General features: G+C 38.3%; 1 protein-coding gene across 2 annotated transcripts in view; it reads right to left on the bottom strand.

Moving 5' to 3' along the window:
* Positions 1-1,167: 1,167 nt before the first annotated feature.
* Nae1 (NEDD8 activating enzyme E1 subunit 1) overlaps positions 1,168-18,976 on the bottom strand; it is a 24,275-nt gene continuing 6,466 nt past the window's right edge. The window contains exons 5-20 of one of the 2 annotated variants that reach the window (XM_028779264.1): positions 18,438-18,509; positions 18,132-18,211; positions 17,374-17,483; positions 15,362-15,471; positions 14,861-14,923; positions 14,349-14,412; positions 13,965-14,056; positions 11,424-11,483; positions 11,206-11,339; positions 10,040-10,115; positions 9,657-9,696; positions 8,546-8,632; positions 7,822-7,914; positions 4,478-4,592; positions 4,340-4,389; positions 1,168-1,408 (exon numbers count right to left, since the gene is read on the bottom strand). In XM_028779264.1, the coding sequence (XP_028635097.1) occupies positions 1,299-1,408; positions 4,340-4,389; positions 4,478-4,592; positions 7,822-7,914; positions 8,546-8,632; positions 9,657-9,696; positions 10,040-10,115; positions 11,206-11,339; positions 11,424-11,483; positions 13,965-14,056; positions 14,349-14,412; positions 14,861-14,923; positions 15,362-15,471; positions 17,374-17,483; positions 18,132-18,211; positions 18,438-18,509 (1,356 nt within the window). In that variant the 3' untranslated portion in view covers positions 1,168-1,298. The remainder of the gene's footprint in view (positions 1,409-4,339; positions 4,390-4,477; positions 4,593-7,821; positions 7,915-8,545; positions 8,633-9,656; positions 9,697-10,039; positions 10,116-11,205; positions 11,340-11,423; positions 11,484-13,964; positions 14,057-14,348; positions 14,413-14,860; positions 14,924-15,361; positions 15,472-17,373; positions 17,484-18,131; positions 18,212-18,437; positions 18,510-18,976) is intronic. The other variant, XM_028779265.1, reaches the window with a different exon arrangement.

Raw genomic sequence — 18,976 nt, 5'->3', positions numbered from 1 at the left:
GGCAGGCTCACATCCGCTGGGCGGGACTTCCGGCCGAACACCTGTCACACCGAGCTAACCTCTTAACATCTGTAGCATGTTCAGAGGGCAGAAGGTAGCCAGTGCGGGTGTTTCAGACGGGAGAAAGTTACAATTTGAAGGTAATATAACCTCAGCATTTAGGACTTGTGTCTTGGAAGGGTCTTTGCTCCCTCCTGACCTTGTGCGACGCCAGGCTTTCTTTGATTACGCTGGCCACATTCCATTGACTGGACACCCTCACTGTGTGAACTCCAAAAACCTTAAATTTTGGTTCTGGCCAAGCCAGTTTCTCATTGAGTAGACCCAAGAACCAGAGCTCTCTGAGTCGTAAATATGATCAAGGTGTACCCTCGTATAAAATTAGTCATGTCATGCTTCCTAACAGAATCCATCCCACGGGAATGTTGGGAGATAGTACTGTCAGAGAGTAGTCCCTGCTGTGGGAAAGTCACTTGATAAAGTAGACACAGCCACGCAAGAATGACACACTGGTATCCAAGAAATAAAATCCCTATGAGCCCGTCCCCCATCTCTTGTCAAATAAAACACAGGTTCTCACATTCAAGACTGCCTTTGATAACTATTCTATAGCAGGCAATTTAGGGCCTTAAGATACTTAAGATACATTAACACACTCAGCCATCCATACTTAAGTCAGACACTGGGCTCTGCTCCCATTTCTGAATTTCTAGTTTGCTACTATTCCTCACCTTAAGGAATTTTCTTTCCCATCTAACATGCTGGTAAATGCTATTATTCCAATATGATTATTCAATAAAAAATGAAATGTATGGATGGGGCAACCCCAAAAAATTTCAATACGTAGGCATAGTGGGAAACCTTTAGGTATATATAATAAATGACACCACAAGGGAATGGTTTTGTTTTCTGATAAAACTCCAGAAATGCTTCTTTTAAACTTCTATTTTACCAAGTGATGATCTTAAAATGTCCACAGCTAAAATTTATATCTTAAATTCATTAAGACAATTAATTTGTTTACTCTCTTTAGTGAAACAGACATATCTATGATATGTAACTATAAAATAAAAAATCAGTATTAATGAGCTAAATTACAAAGAGCTAGCTTTTATTCTTCAGGTAACTGACTGCTTTCTTCCCACCATCCCAAACAACAAGACTATATTACAAATGAGAAAAACTTTTATTAAGGAAACAATTTAACTTCTGTCCTTCAACAGATTTTTACAAATTTAAAGCACAATATGAAGACAATTACAGTTTCAACCATTAATATATTACACATAGTGCTTATTCTACAACTGGAAAGTTGCAGAAGTCTGTGACATACCACTATAAATATAAGTATTATTAAAAATTACAAATTGTTTGGTGATTATTTTGATAACTTCTTGAGCAGCAGCTCCTGTAGGAAAAAGGAGAAAAGTAAATGTTTGAAAAAATAATTTTAAGAGTTAAATAATATATACCTGACTGGGCCTGATGGTGCATGCTTTGAATCCCAGTACTCAGGAGACAAAGACAGGTGGATCTCTGTGAGTTCAAAGACAACTTGCTCTGCATAGTGTGTTCTAGGCTGGCCATGGCTATACAGAGTGACACTTGTCTCAAACAAACAAACAAACAAAAAAAAAAAAAATCAGGTGTGGTAATGCATGGCTATATTCATCAGACTAGGGAAGTAGAGGCAAGCAGATCACAAGTTCATGGCCAGCCTCGTCTCAGTTACAGATGGAGTTGGAGGCCAGCCTGGTATACATGAGATCTATGCTATATAGAATACACCATAGATACAGATGAGTATAAAAGACAAAACAAACAAACAAAAAAATGAAGCAAAGCTGTTTAAAATCCAGAACAAACATAACTTAATGAGTCATAACAAAATAAAATACTATAATAATTATTATTTTTGTTTGAGTCAGAGTCTTCCTAGATAGCTCTGACTATCCTGGAACTCACAAAGATCCACCTGCCTCTGCTTCCCCAAGTGCTGGAATTAAAGTTGTACTAAACCATGCCCAGCAAAAGACTATAATTCTTTATAACTATGTTATTAAAGGAATTTTAGGAATTACCCAATGAGATACTGAGCAACAAATTTTAAAAATACAGTATTTTTGCCGGGCGGTGGTGGCACACGCCTTTAATCCCAGCACTTGGGAGGCAGAGGCAGGTGGATTTCGAGGCCAGCCTGGTCTATAGAATGAGTTCCAGGACAGCCAGAGCTACACAGAGAAACCCTGTCTCGAAAAACCAAAAAAAGAAAAAAGAAAAAAAATACAGTATTTTTAATTACGGTGGTTTAGAAAGTGGTTAAGATACAGAGAATGAACAACATGAAGCTCACATAGTAGGTTGGCTGAGGACCTTTTTGAAAGGCTGCAGAGAGGCATAAAGATCCTCTTCAGAGAATGTTGCTCTGTTGTATTCAAGGGTTGTGTGTGTGCTTTATTAACTTTTTTGATTGACACACAAAGAAATGGGTTTCACTGTGACATTTTGATACTTTGTTCTTATTTGTCCCCTATCCTACCCTCCCTGTTTCCCCCTCTGACCACAATGCATTTGAATTCTACCTTTATCTAGTCTATTTCATAGTATAAAAAAAGAATAAAAGCATATTTGTTCTAACTCTCTCATGTGTGTACATATACATACACACACATACGTGTGTGCGTGTGCATGTACGTGTGTGTATGCTGTATACTCAGGATCAAACCCAGGGACTTTGGAAAGGCTCTACACTAAATACCACAAAGCTCCTATACGGTATTAGAAATAAAAAAGAAACAGCAAAATTCTACCATGAAAAAAATTTTTTTCTTTTCTAAACTGAAGCAGCTTCTTTCTAATTACTGAGGCTGTGGACTTAAACCTATACTATCCTCAAATCTCTCAGGCACCAAAAATGTAGCAGAGAACAAAAAACACAAATATCTGCTGCTTGCTAACTTGGGTCTTTCTGTTTAGCAGCAAGAGAAATGATAGCTTACAAATAAATACAGCATATAGTATGTAGAAGACTATGTGCTAAGATAAAGAAGAAGAAAAGGAAGAGTACAGAGGAGTGGCTCAAGTTTACATAGGGAAAGCCTCAGAGAACTACGTTCACAATTATTACAAAACAAATAAAACTGAAGACGTACCTACACTTGTTAGGCCTCTCTGATTGTGTCTTAGAATCTAGCCTATCTAAATAAACAGTAATTTGCCCTTTTCTACGAATTTGCAGGTTACTTTACTGTTTAGACATGAAAGAATGATTTTATTTAAATAAGTTATTCAGATTCAGGCTTTAATTTGTGTTTGCTAAAAATATGGTTTTCTTAGGACTACCTCATTAGCGTTCTGACCACTATTAATCAAACTGGATCTGCCTTCAACATCTGGAAAAGAAAATATCATAAGCAAACAGCTCAGGCTATTGGAGGTAACAGGCAGGAGAGTCATTTTTAAAAAATGACTCGTGTTTGTGCTCCCTCTCCCTTCTCCCTGTCATTAATATGCGGAAACTCGATGCAATGGTATCAGGAGATGGGGCTCCTGATAAGAGATTAGACCTGAGGGTGGAGTTCTCATAATGGATTCATGCCCTTATAAAGAAGATCCTGCAGGTTTCTTTTTATATGTGAAAGCAAAGTGAGAAAAAACACCATGTATGAGTCAGGCAGTGAGATCTCAACAGGCTTTAGCTAGGCTGGTAGCTGAATCTTTGAAAACCATAAGAAATACATGTCTGATGTTTATAAGGTCCGATCTATGATACAGTTACAGTATGTACCTTAACTGGAGCAAAGAAGAAACAGTGGGAGCAAACAGACAAAGGGAGTTTTTATAAAAGAAATGGCAGGCTTGAACTGGGCCCTGAGGTGCAAAGATCTAGGGGATGTCTCAGGAAAAGACGGGACGCAGGGCCTTTTAGTCAAGTTAGTCTTTGTTTCTAAGAACTGATGGGGCAGAAGGACATGAGGGGGAAGGGGGGAAAAGGAACGGAGAGGAGGAAGGGGGAAGGAAGAAGAGGAGGAGGAAGAAGAGGAGGAAGAGGAAGAGGAGGAGGAGGAGGAAGAGCAAGGTCTATGTGTTCTTGTATGCAGAGTGCTAAGAGAGGCTGATGATTGAGAGGTCTTCAGAAGGACTAAGCACTCCAGGAGTCGTTTGCTATGGACGGCACGGAAGCTGGAGGGCAAGGAGAACGGTATGTAGGGCAAAGACTAACGTAAGTATAACAGCCTGCTTCACTGACCTCTCTAATTACAACAGGTTAGAAAACAGAAAGCTAACGCAAATACTAACTATGTAGTAAGAAATAAGTCATTTCATCTATAAGACTCACCTCCCAGGAATGCAGCAATGGTGTGTGGCTCAGCAGCTCCGTACCGGCAACTACAGGAAGGGATGGAGGTAGACATTTCTATTAGTCTCACCACAAACTGGGAGAATATTACCTCTATATACTCCTAAGAATACTCACAATTCATGGACGTAATCGTCTTTCACCATTACAGACAACCCATACTCCTGAAGGAAACCAGTAAGACAGGACTTCAACTTCCCTATATCTTCTTCAACTTGATAGTTAGACACTCCTAAAAAAAGTATATATATTATGTATACTATATACATTTTCATTCAAATAAATATGTGGGCTGGGCATAGTAGCGCACATGTTTATTCTCAGCACTTAGGAGGCAAAGGCAGGTGGATCTCTGTGTTTGTGAATACACTGCATTACGTACTGAGTGCTAGGACTGCCAGGGCTGTATAGAGACCAGGTCCCAGGGAAAAAAGTGATTCAAACTAATAGTTATCTCTTACTTAATCCAGTTTCACGTGGTCTAATCAAAACAGTAAGGTATGAAACTAAAACACAAACAAACAACATTCGAAAATATCAGAAATCTGTAAGTAAAGAGATAAACTAAAATCTATCACAAGTTGAAGTTCAGTAAGTCTTAGTCAGGTCTGAGGATATAACTTAATGACAGCATATAATCCCATCATTCTGGTGGGTGTCTGTTGTTGAGGGTTTTTTTTTTTTGGTCTTTTAAGTCTTTGCTAATTATTGTTCTAAAAGATTAACGCAAAATACCCAATAATTATTAGATCAAGGAATTAAAAGGAAAATACCATACTTATATCTTTCAATTTAAATTTTTATTTTCTTTCTTTTTGGAAACAAAGTCTTATGAATCCCTGCTAGTCTCAAACTTCTATGTGGTCAGGTGACCCTAAACTCCTAATTCTCCTGACCCTACCTCCTGGATGAGATAACAGGCATGTATGCTTTTTTGATGCTGAAGATCTCCAAACCTAGGGCTTCATTCATGCAACAACAAACTAAGCCACATCCCCAGCCCTTTATTTCCATGTTAAGTGATTAAATGGCACTGGGGACATAAAGCCCTAATAATATATAACACTTACTGAACATTAGTCGATGTTGGACACTAGTCTATGTACCTCATGCTTACACACTGATTTAATTCTCATAAGAACTGTATGAAGTAGCCACAGCTATTTCTACTTACAGATAGAAAAGCTGGGGCACAGACAAATTACTTAGTTCATGAACAGCAAAGCTAGAATACAAGACAAGCATTTTGTTGTTGTTTTCTCATGCAGGAAATCTAATCCAGGGCCTTAGGAATGCTAGGGCAAGTGTTCTACCACCAAGCCAGTCCTGCATGGTTTCTTTCTCCCTTTTTGTTGTTTGGGATTAAGTCTTACTCTGTAGCCCAGGCTGACCTCACATTCACAGCAATCTCTCTACTTCCGCCTCCTGAATGTTCACATTACAGGTGTGAACCCCTTACCCAGGTACCAAACATCTCAGTAAGGAGAGTGAAGGCATCTCTTAGATATTTACCTCAGTCAAGCCTTCAGAATCTCAAGTCCAGGTATGCCACAACGGCGTAAGAACCTCCCTCTTAAACAGAACTGCTGCAGCTCAAACAGTAAGACAGCAGAGATAACTGATGTAAAGGCCGACTCGACGGGTCAGAGGGTAAAGCACTGCTGTACAAGCATGAGGATCCCAGTTCAATCCCGGAGACCCACACTAAAAAACTGGGCATAGTGGCACGTGTCTATAATCTGATCAATGGGAAACCCAGAGACAGGAGGACCCCGAGGTCTTGTTGGGCAGCCAGTCTATCCAAATCCGTGAGTTCTCAGTTCAATGAGAAATCTTTTCTCAAAAAATAATGTGAACAGCAACTGAAGAGACATTTAATATCAACCTCTGGTCCCCCCACACACATGCACACATGTGTACACTCCTACACACACACACTTTAACCTGTTTTAAACCGCTAAGTTTTTAAGACCTAGTCTCTCTCTTTCTCTCTCTGTCTAACTCGTTTTAAAATACTAAATTTCTGAATAGATTGCTATGCAAAAAATAACCATAGTCATATTAGTCAAATGATACAAATAAAACAGTATATTTGATGATTCTTTTTTCCCTTCTAGTAAATTTGTTCACTGTGCCTATAAACTGGGGTTACTTTAGTAGTTGAGGCAACTGGTTTTATGATCTATCTAGAATGTATTGCTATATAATAATCCTGCACAATTGTGATTACCAATAAAAATATTCTGAGCACCGAGGATCTTTAAGATTATACGTGTTTTCCGCCTTTGCAGACAACAAAAAATACTGAGCAAAGAAATCCTTTTCCTTTAGAGTTCAAAGTTCAGAAGTCACTGATAGACTGCTCGTGGGTTTCTTATTCCTTCAGGTTAAGCTCAGTGCGAGTTATGGGAGTAAAGAATGAGCTGGGGACAGTGGTACACATTTATGAAGCAAGACCAAGAATTCAAGCCAGCCTGTGCTACATCAAATTCCTGGACAGGCTTTAAAAACCTCAACAGCTGGTTGTGGTAGCTCGTCTGTAACTCTAGCACTTTAGAGACGGAAACAGGAGGATTGCCACAAGACTGGAGCCACTGTGGGATGTACAGTGAGTTCAAGGGCAACCTAAGCTATAGAATAAAACCCTGCCTCAAACACACACACACACATACACACACACACACACCATCACACACACAGAGACACACACACCATCACACACAAACACAAAATTTAAAAGACAAATATAAAAATAAGATACAAGAGACATGTTAGTGATCTGTGCATATTCAAGCAACATTCATCTCTAACGTTTAGCATCAAATGGTTTGAAAGTAGTTAGTCTTAAAAATCAAATAATAAAGCACTGGGCTGGTTGACAGCACTGGCTGCTCTTCCAGAGGACCTGAGTTCAATTCCCGGCAACCACATGGTAGACCATGACCATCTGTTACAGGATCAGATTCCCTGCTCTGGCATACACTCATATATATATATAAAGTACATAAATAAATAAATCTTTTTTTAAAAAAATCAAATAATAGTTCCTCTAAATACTCAACAGAATACTAAAATTCAGGTCAAGTGGGTTTTCCTATTTGTTTGTTTGTTTGTTTCTTTCTTTCTTTTGAGACAGGTTCTCTCTACATAGCCCTGGCTGTCCTAGAACTCACTCTGTAGACCTGGCTGGCCTCAAAATCAGAGATCTGCCTGTTTCCGCCTCCAGTGATGGGATTAAAAGCGAGTGCCACTATACCTGGCATCAAGTCAAGTATTTATTCAAGATTTTATTGAGCAAATTTGATGGTTCATGCCTATAAATACAACACTTAAGAGACTGATGGAGGAAGATCACAAGTTCAAGGCCAGCCCAAGCTAAGTAAGATCCTGTCTTAAAACAACAAAACAACAACAAGTCAAAAGATTTTCTTTATATCTGGTAAATCAATTGCTATTCTTACCTGGGTATCTGCCATGCTGTTTATGAAATCGATCAACAGCCCGTAACATCAGGTACAGGACTATCTCATTATCTGGATTGTCCATGCTAGAAACTAAAAGGAAAAAAAAACTCAGTAGTACTAGATAACATAACATACACAGTAACAAAAGGCTGAATTCACACTGAAGTTTCAGGATGCAAGACAATATTAGCAAAAAATATTAAATATTTTATTAAAATAAAATATAAAATTATAAGTAAGAAATACATTAAGATGTAACACAGGGGGTCTTATGGACTCCTACCTGGATTCTCTATCAAGGTAGAAACATGATGATATTAATTCTTACATACAGCACACAATGCACTCAGTAATCTAAACACAAATTTATGTATTTATTTCTGTATAGTATATGTAAATTAAAACCATTCAGGTAATCTATAAAATATAAAATATTCACATCTTTATAGCACCATTTATTCGACACTATTATACACATTTCATTAATATTTTTTTTTTTTTTAAAGATTTATTTATTTTATTTATGAGTACATTGTAGCTGACTTCAGACACACCAGAAGAGGGCATCGAATCTCATTATGGATGGTTGTGAGCCACCATGTGGTTGCTGGGATTTGAACTCAGGACCTCTGGAAGAGCAGTCAGTGCTCTTAACCGCTGAGCCATCTCTCCAGCCCCCTCATTAATATTTTTTAACTTAGCATCTGGTTGTTATACTTACTAATTTCATCTTTGTTGACTGTATCCAAACCATACTCTTCAGCTAAAGATCGACATCTTACCACTCGAAGAAATGCAGAATTGCTGCCTGGAAACAGTAAAGACTTCAGGATGGTTGTGACAACTGAATATACCAAATTATGGGTCACTTTAATAACAAGAAATTAGGGCTACAAAATGGATCAGCAGTTAAGAGAGCTTGCTGTTAATGGAGAAGAACTGAGTTCACAGCACCCACCCACCCACATCAGGTCCCTCATGACTACTTATATAACTCTAGCTCCAAGGGGATTTGATATCTCTAACCTCTGCAGATGCATGTATCCATACACAGACAGGCACATGCACATAATTTAAAAATAATAAAAATTTTGAAGCACTTATTCATTAAAAATTGAGTGACCACAGTACTGTGGGTTTTGTTAGATATTGAATATTAATGGTATGAACCAATCTCTGCCTTGGTTATATTCGCAGTTCGGTGTGTAAGGAAGGCTTAAAACATAATTGTGTGTGTCCATGTACCTGTTCCTTGGGGTTCCTTTGCTTAACTGATAAGCCATCTTTCTAACCCTGAAACTAACTTTATGAAATCATTATTTCTGTGTGTGGTATATGCATGGATGTGCTTACCCATCCGTGAACATGTGGTCACCCAAGATTCTGAGTATCTTCTATCAATCTCCACTGTATTATTTTTCTTTTTGTTTTTATTTAGTTTTCATACAAACGTAGAGGTCACCATTTCAGAGTACTGAGCTCAGGTCTTTATGTCTGCATGGCAGGCACTTAACCCACTGAGCTGTCTCCCCAACCTGCAACTGACTCAAAGAAAATGCTTTTACCTCCTGAAGAATTAGGGAGAAAACCCAGAAGCCCAGCCATGAACTATATAGTGGCAAATTCTTAATTTCATTATAGTCATTTAACAGAGATCAAATGAGTACCAATGGCCTAGTCTTAAAATATCCTTTATATTATAAGAAAACAAAATAAAATTTACCTAATGATACACACACCCTACTTCAAGAATTTCAACCATTTAAAACTCTCAAGAACATCCTCTGTAGCATGTTTTTATCAAGCAAAATAAGAAAATTAAAAGGACTTACAAAGCAATTTTAATTCTTTCTCTGAAATGGACTCTGGTGCCTATAAAGAGATAAATGCACATTTTTCTCTAGCACATGGGAACACGCGTGCACGCGCGTGCACGCGCGCGCGCGCGCACACACACACACACACATACACACAAAGACAACAATGAGCACAGCACAAAGCCACTGGCTGTGATGTGAGCAACTCTTCCCAAGGGCTGGGAAAACATTTCCAGCACATCTGTTCTCTTGTAACGGGGTTCTCATTAGAGACAAGGAGGCACTTCTGTTAAAGAAGCACGAAGCCAGGGCATGCCACGCCTTGCCTCTCTAACCCTCCCTGGCGGAGTTGCACACTGTAGGGACTACTGTGGAGATGCAGTATGCTCACCACTCACCTGGCCAACAGACTGAAGCAACTTGGCGGCATGATTACCTACAGCAGCAGCATCTTTCTTTGCTTTCTCACGGTAACTGGAAAAGAACAACAAAACCCTACAATTAAAAACTTCTAAAATTAGCAAAACTAAAGTCATCTTTAAGTGAACAAAAGTTTATCTTTAATTAAAAAATATTTGGAAACATATGAAATGTGAAAATGGTTGAGAAGTGTCACTAGCGATACCTCTCACTAGTTAGGTGCCTTTGAAGTGCTGGCAGTAGCCTTCTGGAGCCCTCTAAAACCAAGGTTCTCATTATACCCTACAGCATCCAACTTAAATCTACCCAGGTAACACCCATTCTTGAGTCTTTTGAGTCATTTTCTTTTGGTCATTAATCTTTCATGCCCTACGAAGTCAATAACTGTAGATAAACACCTATTATCTAGTATCTCTACCCTGATATACATGGACTCGTAAGGTTGGGTCTCCATGGATGTTACTTTTTTTGTAACTAAGGTACAGTGCTGATGAATCCAAGGGAACTGGCTTGGTTTCCTCCAGGGTCAAATGTTGCTATACAGAGAAGATCTTGGTCAGTGTTTAACAAATCTTCGTTTGTTGTCATAGTCTAAGGGTCAAAATACAGAAAATTTGGAAAAGGACAATTGAAGATAGGAAGTAATATGACCTTAGGGACATTATTTGGAGGTAGAATTCTTGCTTAGTATGTATATGAGGACCCAGGTTCAATCCCCAATAGTACCACCTTCTCCCTAAAGCGGTGTGCCCTTACCTGGGAGAGACTCAGCTTTAATACTGGTCGTTTTTACAGAGTAAAATATAACTAGATACTAAACAAAGTTTTTTGTGGTTTATACTATTGGGCAGGCTTGAAGTATGTGATTTTCCTTGGATTTAACTTCAAGAAGGTAAGTTGTTCATGTAACATATTTTCTTGGGTCCTCTGTCAGAAACCAGGGTAGGAGTCCCTCAAGGAGGGCAGATTTAAGTAGCCTGTTACACAGTTTAAAAACAGTGATAAGGCATGTCGGCACACTCCTTTAATGCCTGCTGAACTCAAGGCTAGCCTTGTCTACAAAGCTAATTCTAGGACAGCCAAGGCTACACGGTAAAACCGTTTTGAAAAACAAACAAAATAACAAAAACTAAAAATCACTTACACATTCTGCAATTTTATGTATTTGCTTGAATCTGCAATCATATCGGGAATTGTGCCTCGAACAGGTAAATTTCCTTGACCCTCCTTGGCCACAAATTCTTTTAAGGCACGAGCTAGAATCCAAAAAGGTGGGGTCTAAAAGAACAGGAGAAAACTGCTATGAAGGTGTGTATGCTGAGCTGGAGTTGAAGACAGCTTTGTTTTCCTTCCCACTGTTACCTGTTTGGTGATGTTTATGCAGCGATCATCATTAAATATGTCTTCAATACTGCTTGGGATCTAACAAGGGAACAGGAAACATGTGCTTACGTTAAGAATTCCGTCCACCTTTATTTTCAATGCTATTTCTTCAAATAAGTTCTTTATATTTTCAAAGTGCAGTAAAATATCAACTTCTGTTATATTTAGCTGTATTTACAATCAGACTCTGACGGAGATCTGATGGGAAAGAGAACGGAAGAAAATCCTCTCCTGGCCTGTTAGCATTCCAGACAAGCCGCCTATGTCTACATGGGGTGAAGGAAAAACCAAAAAGCCATTTTATGTACTTGTATCTGAAGATAAGAAAAATTATGGCCATTACTACAAAGCTAGATTTAAAGCTGTCCATGGTTTCTCAGCTTATGAAAATCCTGAAATTCATTTGTCAGGCTGTTCAAAGAGAACCACTCTAACAAAAAAATAAGTAATTATGCAATTTTAAACTCACAAGATCACAACACTAATAAAAACTTTATAAACTATAGGCTTTGATTCTACCACTGTGCAGACAAAATAGATTTCTCAATGATAACCTTGTGACTGGTGCCTTGGCTTCCAACCTCACACCCTCTACTGTATTCCTAAGAGTCAACAGTCTTTTGAATGGCCCACTGTACTGGCATACATCTCTCAGCACTAGGAGGCTGAGGCAGGTGAGTATCTGTGAGCTTCAGGCCAACCTGGTCTACTAATGAGTTCCAGGCCAGCAAACACTATATACATAGTGAGATCCTGTCTCAACATCAAACAGACCTTCCTACTTCCCTGCTCAAACCCTTCAGTGGTCTCAAGGTTCTGTTATGATATGGTTCTTTCTACCTCTGCACACTTCAGTCCTTCCTATCCTGTTCTTTCTTCTTCAGCCATATTGACTTTCCTACTGATCCCTTAACAAATGTGAGACTTCATCTCACCCTGTGACCTCTGCATGCGTGCTCTGCCTGAGCTCTTGCAGCAGACCTCCGGATGGCTCTTCTCTCAGACCTGTCCTCCTTCCCGGCTCCCTCTCCAATACTGCCCCCAGATACTCCCTCTTCTTGCCTTCTCATGTTCTAACTTTGCTCATACATTAACAACCAATTGTTCAGTTACTGCCCCTAATTCCTAAAACCATTTTTTCTGTTTTATTTTTGAGATAAGAGCTCTTGTGCCCGGGCTGGACTAGAACTCACGATGCAGCCAGTGTGGTCTCAAGCCTCTTCCTCCATCTCCTCAGTGCGGGCATTACAGGAATGAGCCACCATGCCTGGCTTTATAATCATTCCTTAGTTTTAAAAACTGATGACTACATTTTATTGTCAGTAAAAATGCATATCTCACATGTATATCTGATAGCTATACATATACATTTTTGACATTCTTTCCAATTAAGATAAAAGATGTTCCTTGGCCAGAATGATTTACAAGGCATACACTCAGGACCGTTTCATGGTCTTCAAAATGTGTACAGTGACTTGAGTGCTTTCCTAATGTGAAAGGCAGCACTCAAGCTATAAATTGTGAGAAAACTATAAAAATCTTCCAGGTATCTTATTCCATAGTTCCTCAAAAACAAACAAACAAAAAACTGAACAAAGTGCAAAATAATAAATAATAATAAATAAAAAGTTTGAGTTATTTTTTATATATTTTTTTTACTATGCATTCTAAGCTGGGCTTAAACTCACAATGTAGCCCAGGCTGTGTTCGGCCTCACATTCAGAATCCACCTGCCACAACCTCCAAAGCGACAAGATTACAGATGTAAGCTACCATACCCAGCTTATAATTTCTGAAATGTACAAGTCCTTGAGAACATCTCCAGTTATATCTAAATAACTGCTGCAAAAGAAAATACAAGATAACAAAATTTAACTTTTGAGTTAATACTTCTTTTTGACTAGCAAAATATCATCTGTAATTCTTACCTCTGAATTTTCAACTACTCATAAATCATGTTTAAAATAATTCATGTTTCTCTAAATGAAAAAAAATTAATTTATTTTATTGCTATTATGTGCTGAAGCACTGACATAATTTTAATGAGGATAATAGGGATTTTTTTTTTTTGAGACCAAGTCTCATGCATCTCCAGGTGGTTTGAACTTGCTTTGAAGCCCAGGATGACTCTGATCATCCTGCCTCCCCTTCCCAAGTGGTGGAGTTAAAGGCATTCACCACCATGCAGGGCTCAAAACTTTACTAAAACATAACTGGTGTTTTGGGCTAGGCACGGCACATACCTGTAATCTGAAGACTTGAGAGGCAGAGGCAGGAAAAGTATCCCAAGTTCAAAACCAGTCTGGTCTATACAGCAAATCTGAAGGTAGCCTGGGCTATATAAAAATACCTTGTCTTAATAAAATAAAAAATAAATAATTAAAAAAAATCAAGCTAACTTATAGGTACTTATTTCTAACTTACTATATGCATTTAGGCAATATTAGGTTAAATTGTTGTATCAACTTTCACGTATGAAAACATCAGAATACATAGTGGTTTCAGCAGTTCCTTTGGTACCTGAGTTGTATTTAGTGCTGTGTTCACATTTTTGATAGCTTCCTCAAAATTCTCTTCGTCTTCTGGAGCTCCACTCTCGTTCTTTAAAATCCCTATTAAAACAAGAAACAGCAAACAACGTCTCCTTTCACTTTGGCTTCCCAACATTATAGAAAAACCTTGTCAGGCTCTAACAAAGGCTCACAACGCTGACCCTTAACAGGAAGTACAGCCATCATTTGCTCTTCTTAAACTCTTTAAGAAATGGTGCCTTTACCCCCAGGGACAGTATAAGAACTCATGACAGCATCATCTGACAATAAATATTGGCTTCAAGCAATTATTTTTCAATATGTAATACTTTATATGCTTTACATTATACTTAATTATAATGCAGAAAATTACCTTGTCTAATCAAATCTCTGAAGTCCTCTTTTTCTTTATAGCTTTTAGGAATTCGTCCATTTGTCTAAATTGAATAAAATATTTTAAAATCTAGTTATCAAAACTCAAAATACGGAAATTGGGTGTCCCCTGATTTCCCCATTCTCTACAATAAGATTTTACCAAATAACATATAATGTGTGTGTGTGTGTGTGTGTGTGTGTGTGTGTGTATGTGTTTGTGTGTATAAATAAAATATATTATCGCTGAAACAGAGGCTTGCTTAATTTGGAAAGAGTATAGGCCATTTCTTTATACATTCATTCTCCACAGTAGTTTCAGGATGAAATTTACTGAAATTCCAATTTGTTAATTAAAATACCAGTATTGAAAGAGTGGAAGCTGGACTTCCAGTGAAAAGCTCCCACTTGCGATACACCTCACAAGGGAAAACATTAACCTCCCATAACCCTCAAAAGAAATCCCTTATCGCATCTTGAAGATACAGTACATGTAATTAAAGAAGGACATACTTCACTATACCACTGTGCTAAGTATTTAGCTATGATCACAATCCATGGAGTATGGCTGTGGTCCTACAAAGGAAACACAAATGGAAGAAAATACCAGTATTAGTTAATATTAACTCTTCACATACCATCTTATTTTCAATATTTATAATTATCTTCTAATCCACATGAAGTAATAAGCAGACAAATGAGCTGGTTTGATAGAACTGGTTTTAGAAATGATTTCTGAGCAGCTGTGGAGTAGCTCTGTGAGTAAAATGCTGGCCAGACATGGCTATAAGCTGGAAACTCAGTGCACGCAGGTCAAGGCAGGCGCATCCTGGATCTCACTGGCCAATCTAACTAGATGAATGGCTAGCTCCAGACTGTGATGAGATACTGTCTCAAAATACAAAGTAGAAAGCAACTAAGAAAATCTGAGGTTGACCTCTGGCTTCCACAGGTGCATGCATAGGTTTCTGTAAACACACACACACACACACACACACACACACACACACTAACCTTTTTTTCCATATGGTCCAAGTCATAAGACTGAAAATGTTCTCTCAGTTCAGGAAATGGTTTATCTAGTCGTAGATCCTCCAATGCATTATCTGGATGAGATTCTATTACTGTCAAGCAATCCCAAAAGATACTCAATTCTTTAGTAATCGACTACATTATAGGAACTTAAGACAGACAGACAGACAGACAGACAGACACACACACACACACACACACACACACTTAAAAATATTTTGTGTAATTGGATGGTTGGAAACGGAGTCTTACTCTATAGCCCAGGCTAGCCTTGAAGGCTTGGCAATCCTCCTGCCTCATCATCATGGTTGTTGTCATTATAGGCATGACCCAACCCACCAATCTGGAAACCTATCCTTTTTTTTCTTGAGACAGGGTCTCACTCTAGCCTTGATTGCTTCTTTTACTCAATGTCAGTTACTCCCACTTCCTGATCTGACTTTGGACACTGCTTTCCACATGAGGGATACAAAACAAGGTATAATTCAAGCGAGTATTTGTAATGAGGTTTTAAGTCTGCCACTTGCTATGTCACTTTAGACAAGTAACAATTATCTTTCTGTGCAGAGATAATAGTATCCACTTAGTAAAGGTTTTGGAAAGAGTAAATGAAGTCATTTACATTTACACAGCTAACAATGCTGACCTTCCTTATCACCTGCCTCCTCTTACCCATTCCTGTATTATCTCCCTAAGCTGGAGGCTCTCCCCTCTACCTCCTTCTCCCTTCTTTAATCCCCTCCCATCGCACCACTGCAAACTTAACAGCCTTCAGGCTTGGCTCCTTTAAGTTTACTCACTCTCTACTTAACATTAGAGCGATCGACTTAAAACAAAAATGTTACCCCATCTATTTCCACTTTTAACCCTTAAATGGCCTGACATCACCTAATAAAAGCTTATCCTAACTGCCCACATGACACTAATCCTTGTGAGGCTGTCAGTGTTAATAGCTATTGTCACACCAACAGAGTTCCTGGCTCATATCATAGCTGGCTTAGAATGAAAACACTTTATTTAGGAAAATTTTATAAAATTCTAAGATTAAGATTCTATAGGAGGAGCTAATATCAGCTCTGGGCTGGTGTAGCCCTGCCTATGAATAGCTCTGGTTTCCTTTAACACTGTTTCCTTAGGAATAGTACCTAGGAAAAAGGCTTATCATGTGTAATTGGACATGGAATGGGGAAATCTAAGGCCAGTGTTGAGACTGAAACAAAAGACAGGTGTGAAATGGTGGTGGAATAGAGTGGCAAAATTTCAGTTACTTTTATTCTGTACATTACTATGCTATGCTATAATTACAATTCTGTTACTATGAAATAGCAACAAAATAATTTTATGGTTGGCGGTTGCCACAACATGAGGAATTTTATTAAAGGGTTCTAGCATTAGGAAGGTTGAGAACCACTGATGTAATGTTTGCATCAAAGTGACGCACACACTCCTGTGGCAGCCATAAATGGCCACTTTGGGTTAGAGAGCAAAAGAAATCAGGCATTTACAGAGCTGCTGAGCCTCTTAACAAGACAAAGAAGGTATATGTTGTGTCTCTGGCCTGCATCCATTTATGCTATGTACGGAAATAGCAGACAAAAACTCATTGAATCAGGCTAGAAAGATGGCTTAGTAGTTAAAAGCAGTGGTTACTCTTTCAGAGAATCCAGGTTCAAGTCCCAGCACTGACACAGTGGCTCATAAACATCTGTAAGCCCAGTTCTGGATGATATGAGACCCTCTTCTGGACTCTGTAGGCATCCATATACACTTGGTATACAGTCATACATGTTGGTAAAACATCAATACACATATAAAAAAGTAAGTAAATTATAAAAAAAAATAACAACCTAGTGATTCTTATTGCTTCTTTGAACCTGTACTGCTATAAATTTATTTTGTAATTCAAAACTGACTTCCTAAATTAGCAAGTTTCTAAAATGACTGCTCAAGAAACCATGAGCAAGTCCCATATGCTTAACGATTTTAGATTTTACCTGGGTGTTCTTTTATAATAATCCTCATATAACCAACGAGTCCATATGTCCTACAGATCAAAAGAGGGATCTGGGAATTCCAGAGGACATCTGCTAAACGCAGTAAGGTACTGAAAAAGAAGACAAAGTAAGAACATAAGCAAGCAAATATATGCCAGACACAGAAATGTCTAACACAAACATGCAAGAATACAGTGGAAAGCAAGCAATTTCACTGGGCAACAATCTCGGAAGTGTTGCCCTCAAGGGATGTGAAACCCCAGTCTGTAGTATTAGGATGCTAGTGAACACACTGTCTAAACATTTTCACGACAGTGAAACATTTCTAAAACCCATATACACCTACAAATCCTCCTGTAATCAGTAACTACTTAACTACTTTGATTTTAGTTTTCTTAGTTTAGTGTTTCAGAAACACTGGATCCCACTATGCAGCTCAAGCTATCCTGAAACTTACTGTTAGGCCAGACTAGCCTCACACTCCTGATCCTCTCTCTCTCTGGCTCCTGAGTGATGAGACTGCAGTGTGTACCACCATACCTGGCTTCTAATTCGTCTTTCATCACTTAGCAATATCTAAGGTTCACTTAAACTACTCTAAACATATCCAAATATCTAATTTCTTATTCCCTATACAAGAGCATCAAACGAAAAGCGTCTTTAAGAATTTTAGAAACAAGATAAAGTCTGTATACAGAAGGATGTACACAGGGAAAACTATGTAAACCAAGTAAGACTAAGGAAAATCTGAAACTTACCTTTCAAGAAGCTGAGTTGCAACCACAATAGTAAACCTACAGAAAAATGAAGGATCATTGTCTAGAAGGTTTTCTGGACTCTAAATAAGACAGGGGGAGAAAAATTCAACAGTTTCACATATCAAACTTGGCAGAAACACATAAGCTATTTTAATATAAATGAGTTGGCAAATTAAATTCCAACTAAATATAAATGACACAAAAATTCAAAAGTCTAAATTCTGAGGTTTTGAATTATTTTTTTAAAACAAACTATAGCAAAGAAATAATAATATGTATATATATATATATATATATGTATTATACCTCTTCCACAAAACTTCCAGAGACATCACTATTTAGTTCTTGTAAGAATTCCATGGCAGCTTGAGCTCGGTTCTTCTCAAAGACAAAGCATTTGATTTGAATTAGAAAGTGCTTAGCTACAATGTGATCCCCACACTTACAGATCAGGAGAAACTCACTGTGACCCTTTCCAAATTCCATGCATGGATGTGACAATTCTACGTCTCAGGATTTAACTGAGGTTCAGGGAAAATGTTACTCAGGGTTGAACTAAGCTATCACTTACAGAGCTCTTAAATGACCACATTATTTGCCCTCGACTTTTCTGATCAGATGAAAGACAAACAGGCAGCAAGCAGGGTTGTGCTGGATCACGTTCAGACCTGGCCTAACCACCGACATCTACAATTCCATAGAAAAGTGGCCAATCACTAAAGTAAGCACAACTCCATTTAGAATGTAACACGGCTTTCATTTGGAGAATAAAAGTGTGTGTGCGTGTGTGTATGTGCATGTGTGTGTGTATGTGCATGTGTGTGTGTATGTGCATGTGTGTGTGT

Source organism: Grammomys surdaster, unplaced genomic scaffold, assembly GCF_004785775.1.
Source record: "Grammomys surdaster isolate TR1022 unplaced genomic scaffold, NIH_TR_1.0 349, whole genome shotgun sequence".
In the NCBI taxonomy this organism is placed as follows: Eukaryota; Metazoa; Chordata; class Mammalia; order Rodentia; family Muridae; genus Grammomys; species Grammomys surdaster.
The sequence above is the reverse complement of the archived record's forward strand: the minus strand, read 5'-3'. Positions and strand labels throughout refer to the sequence as shown.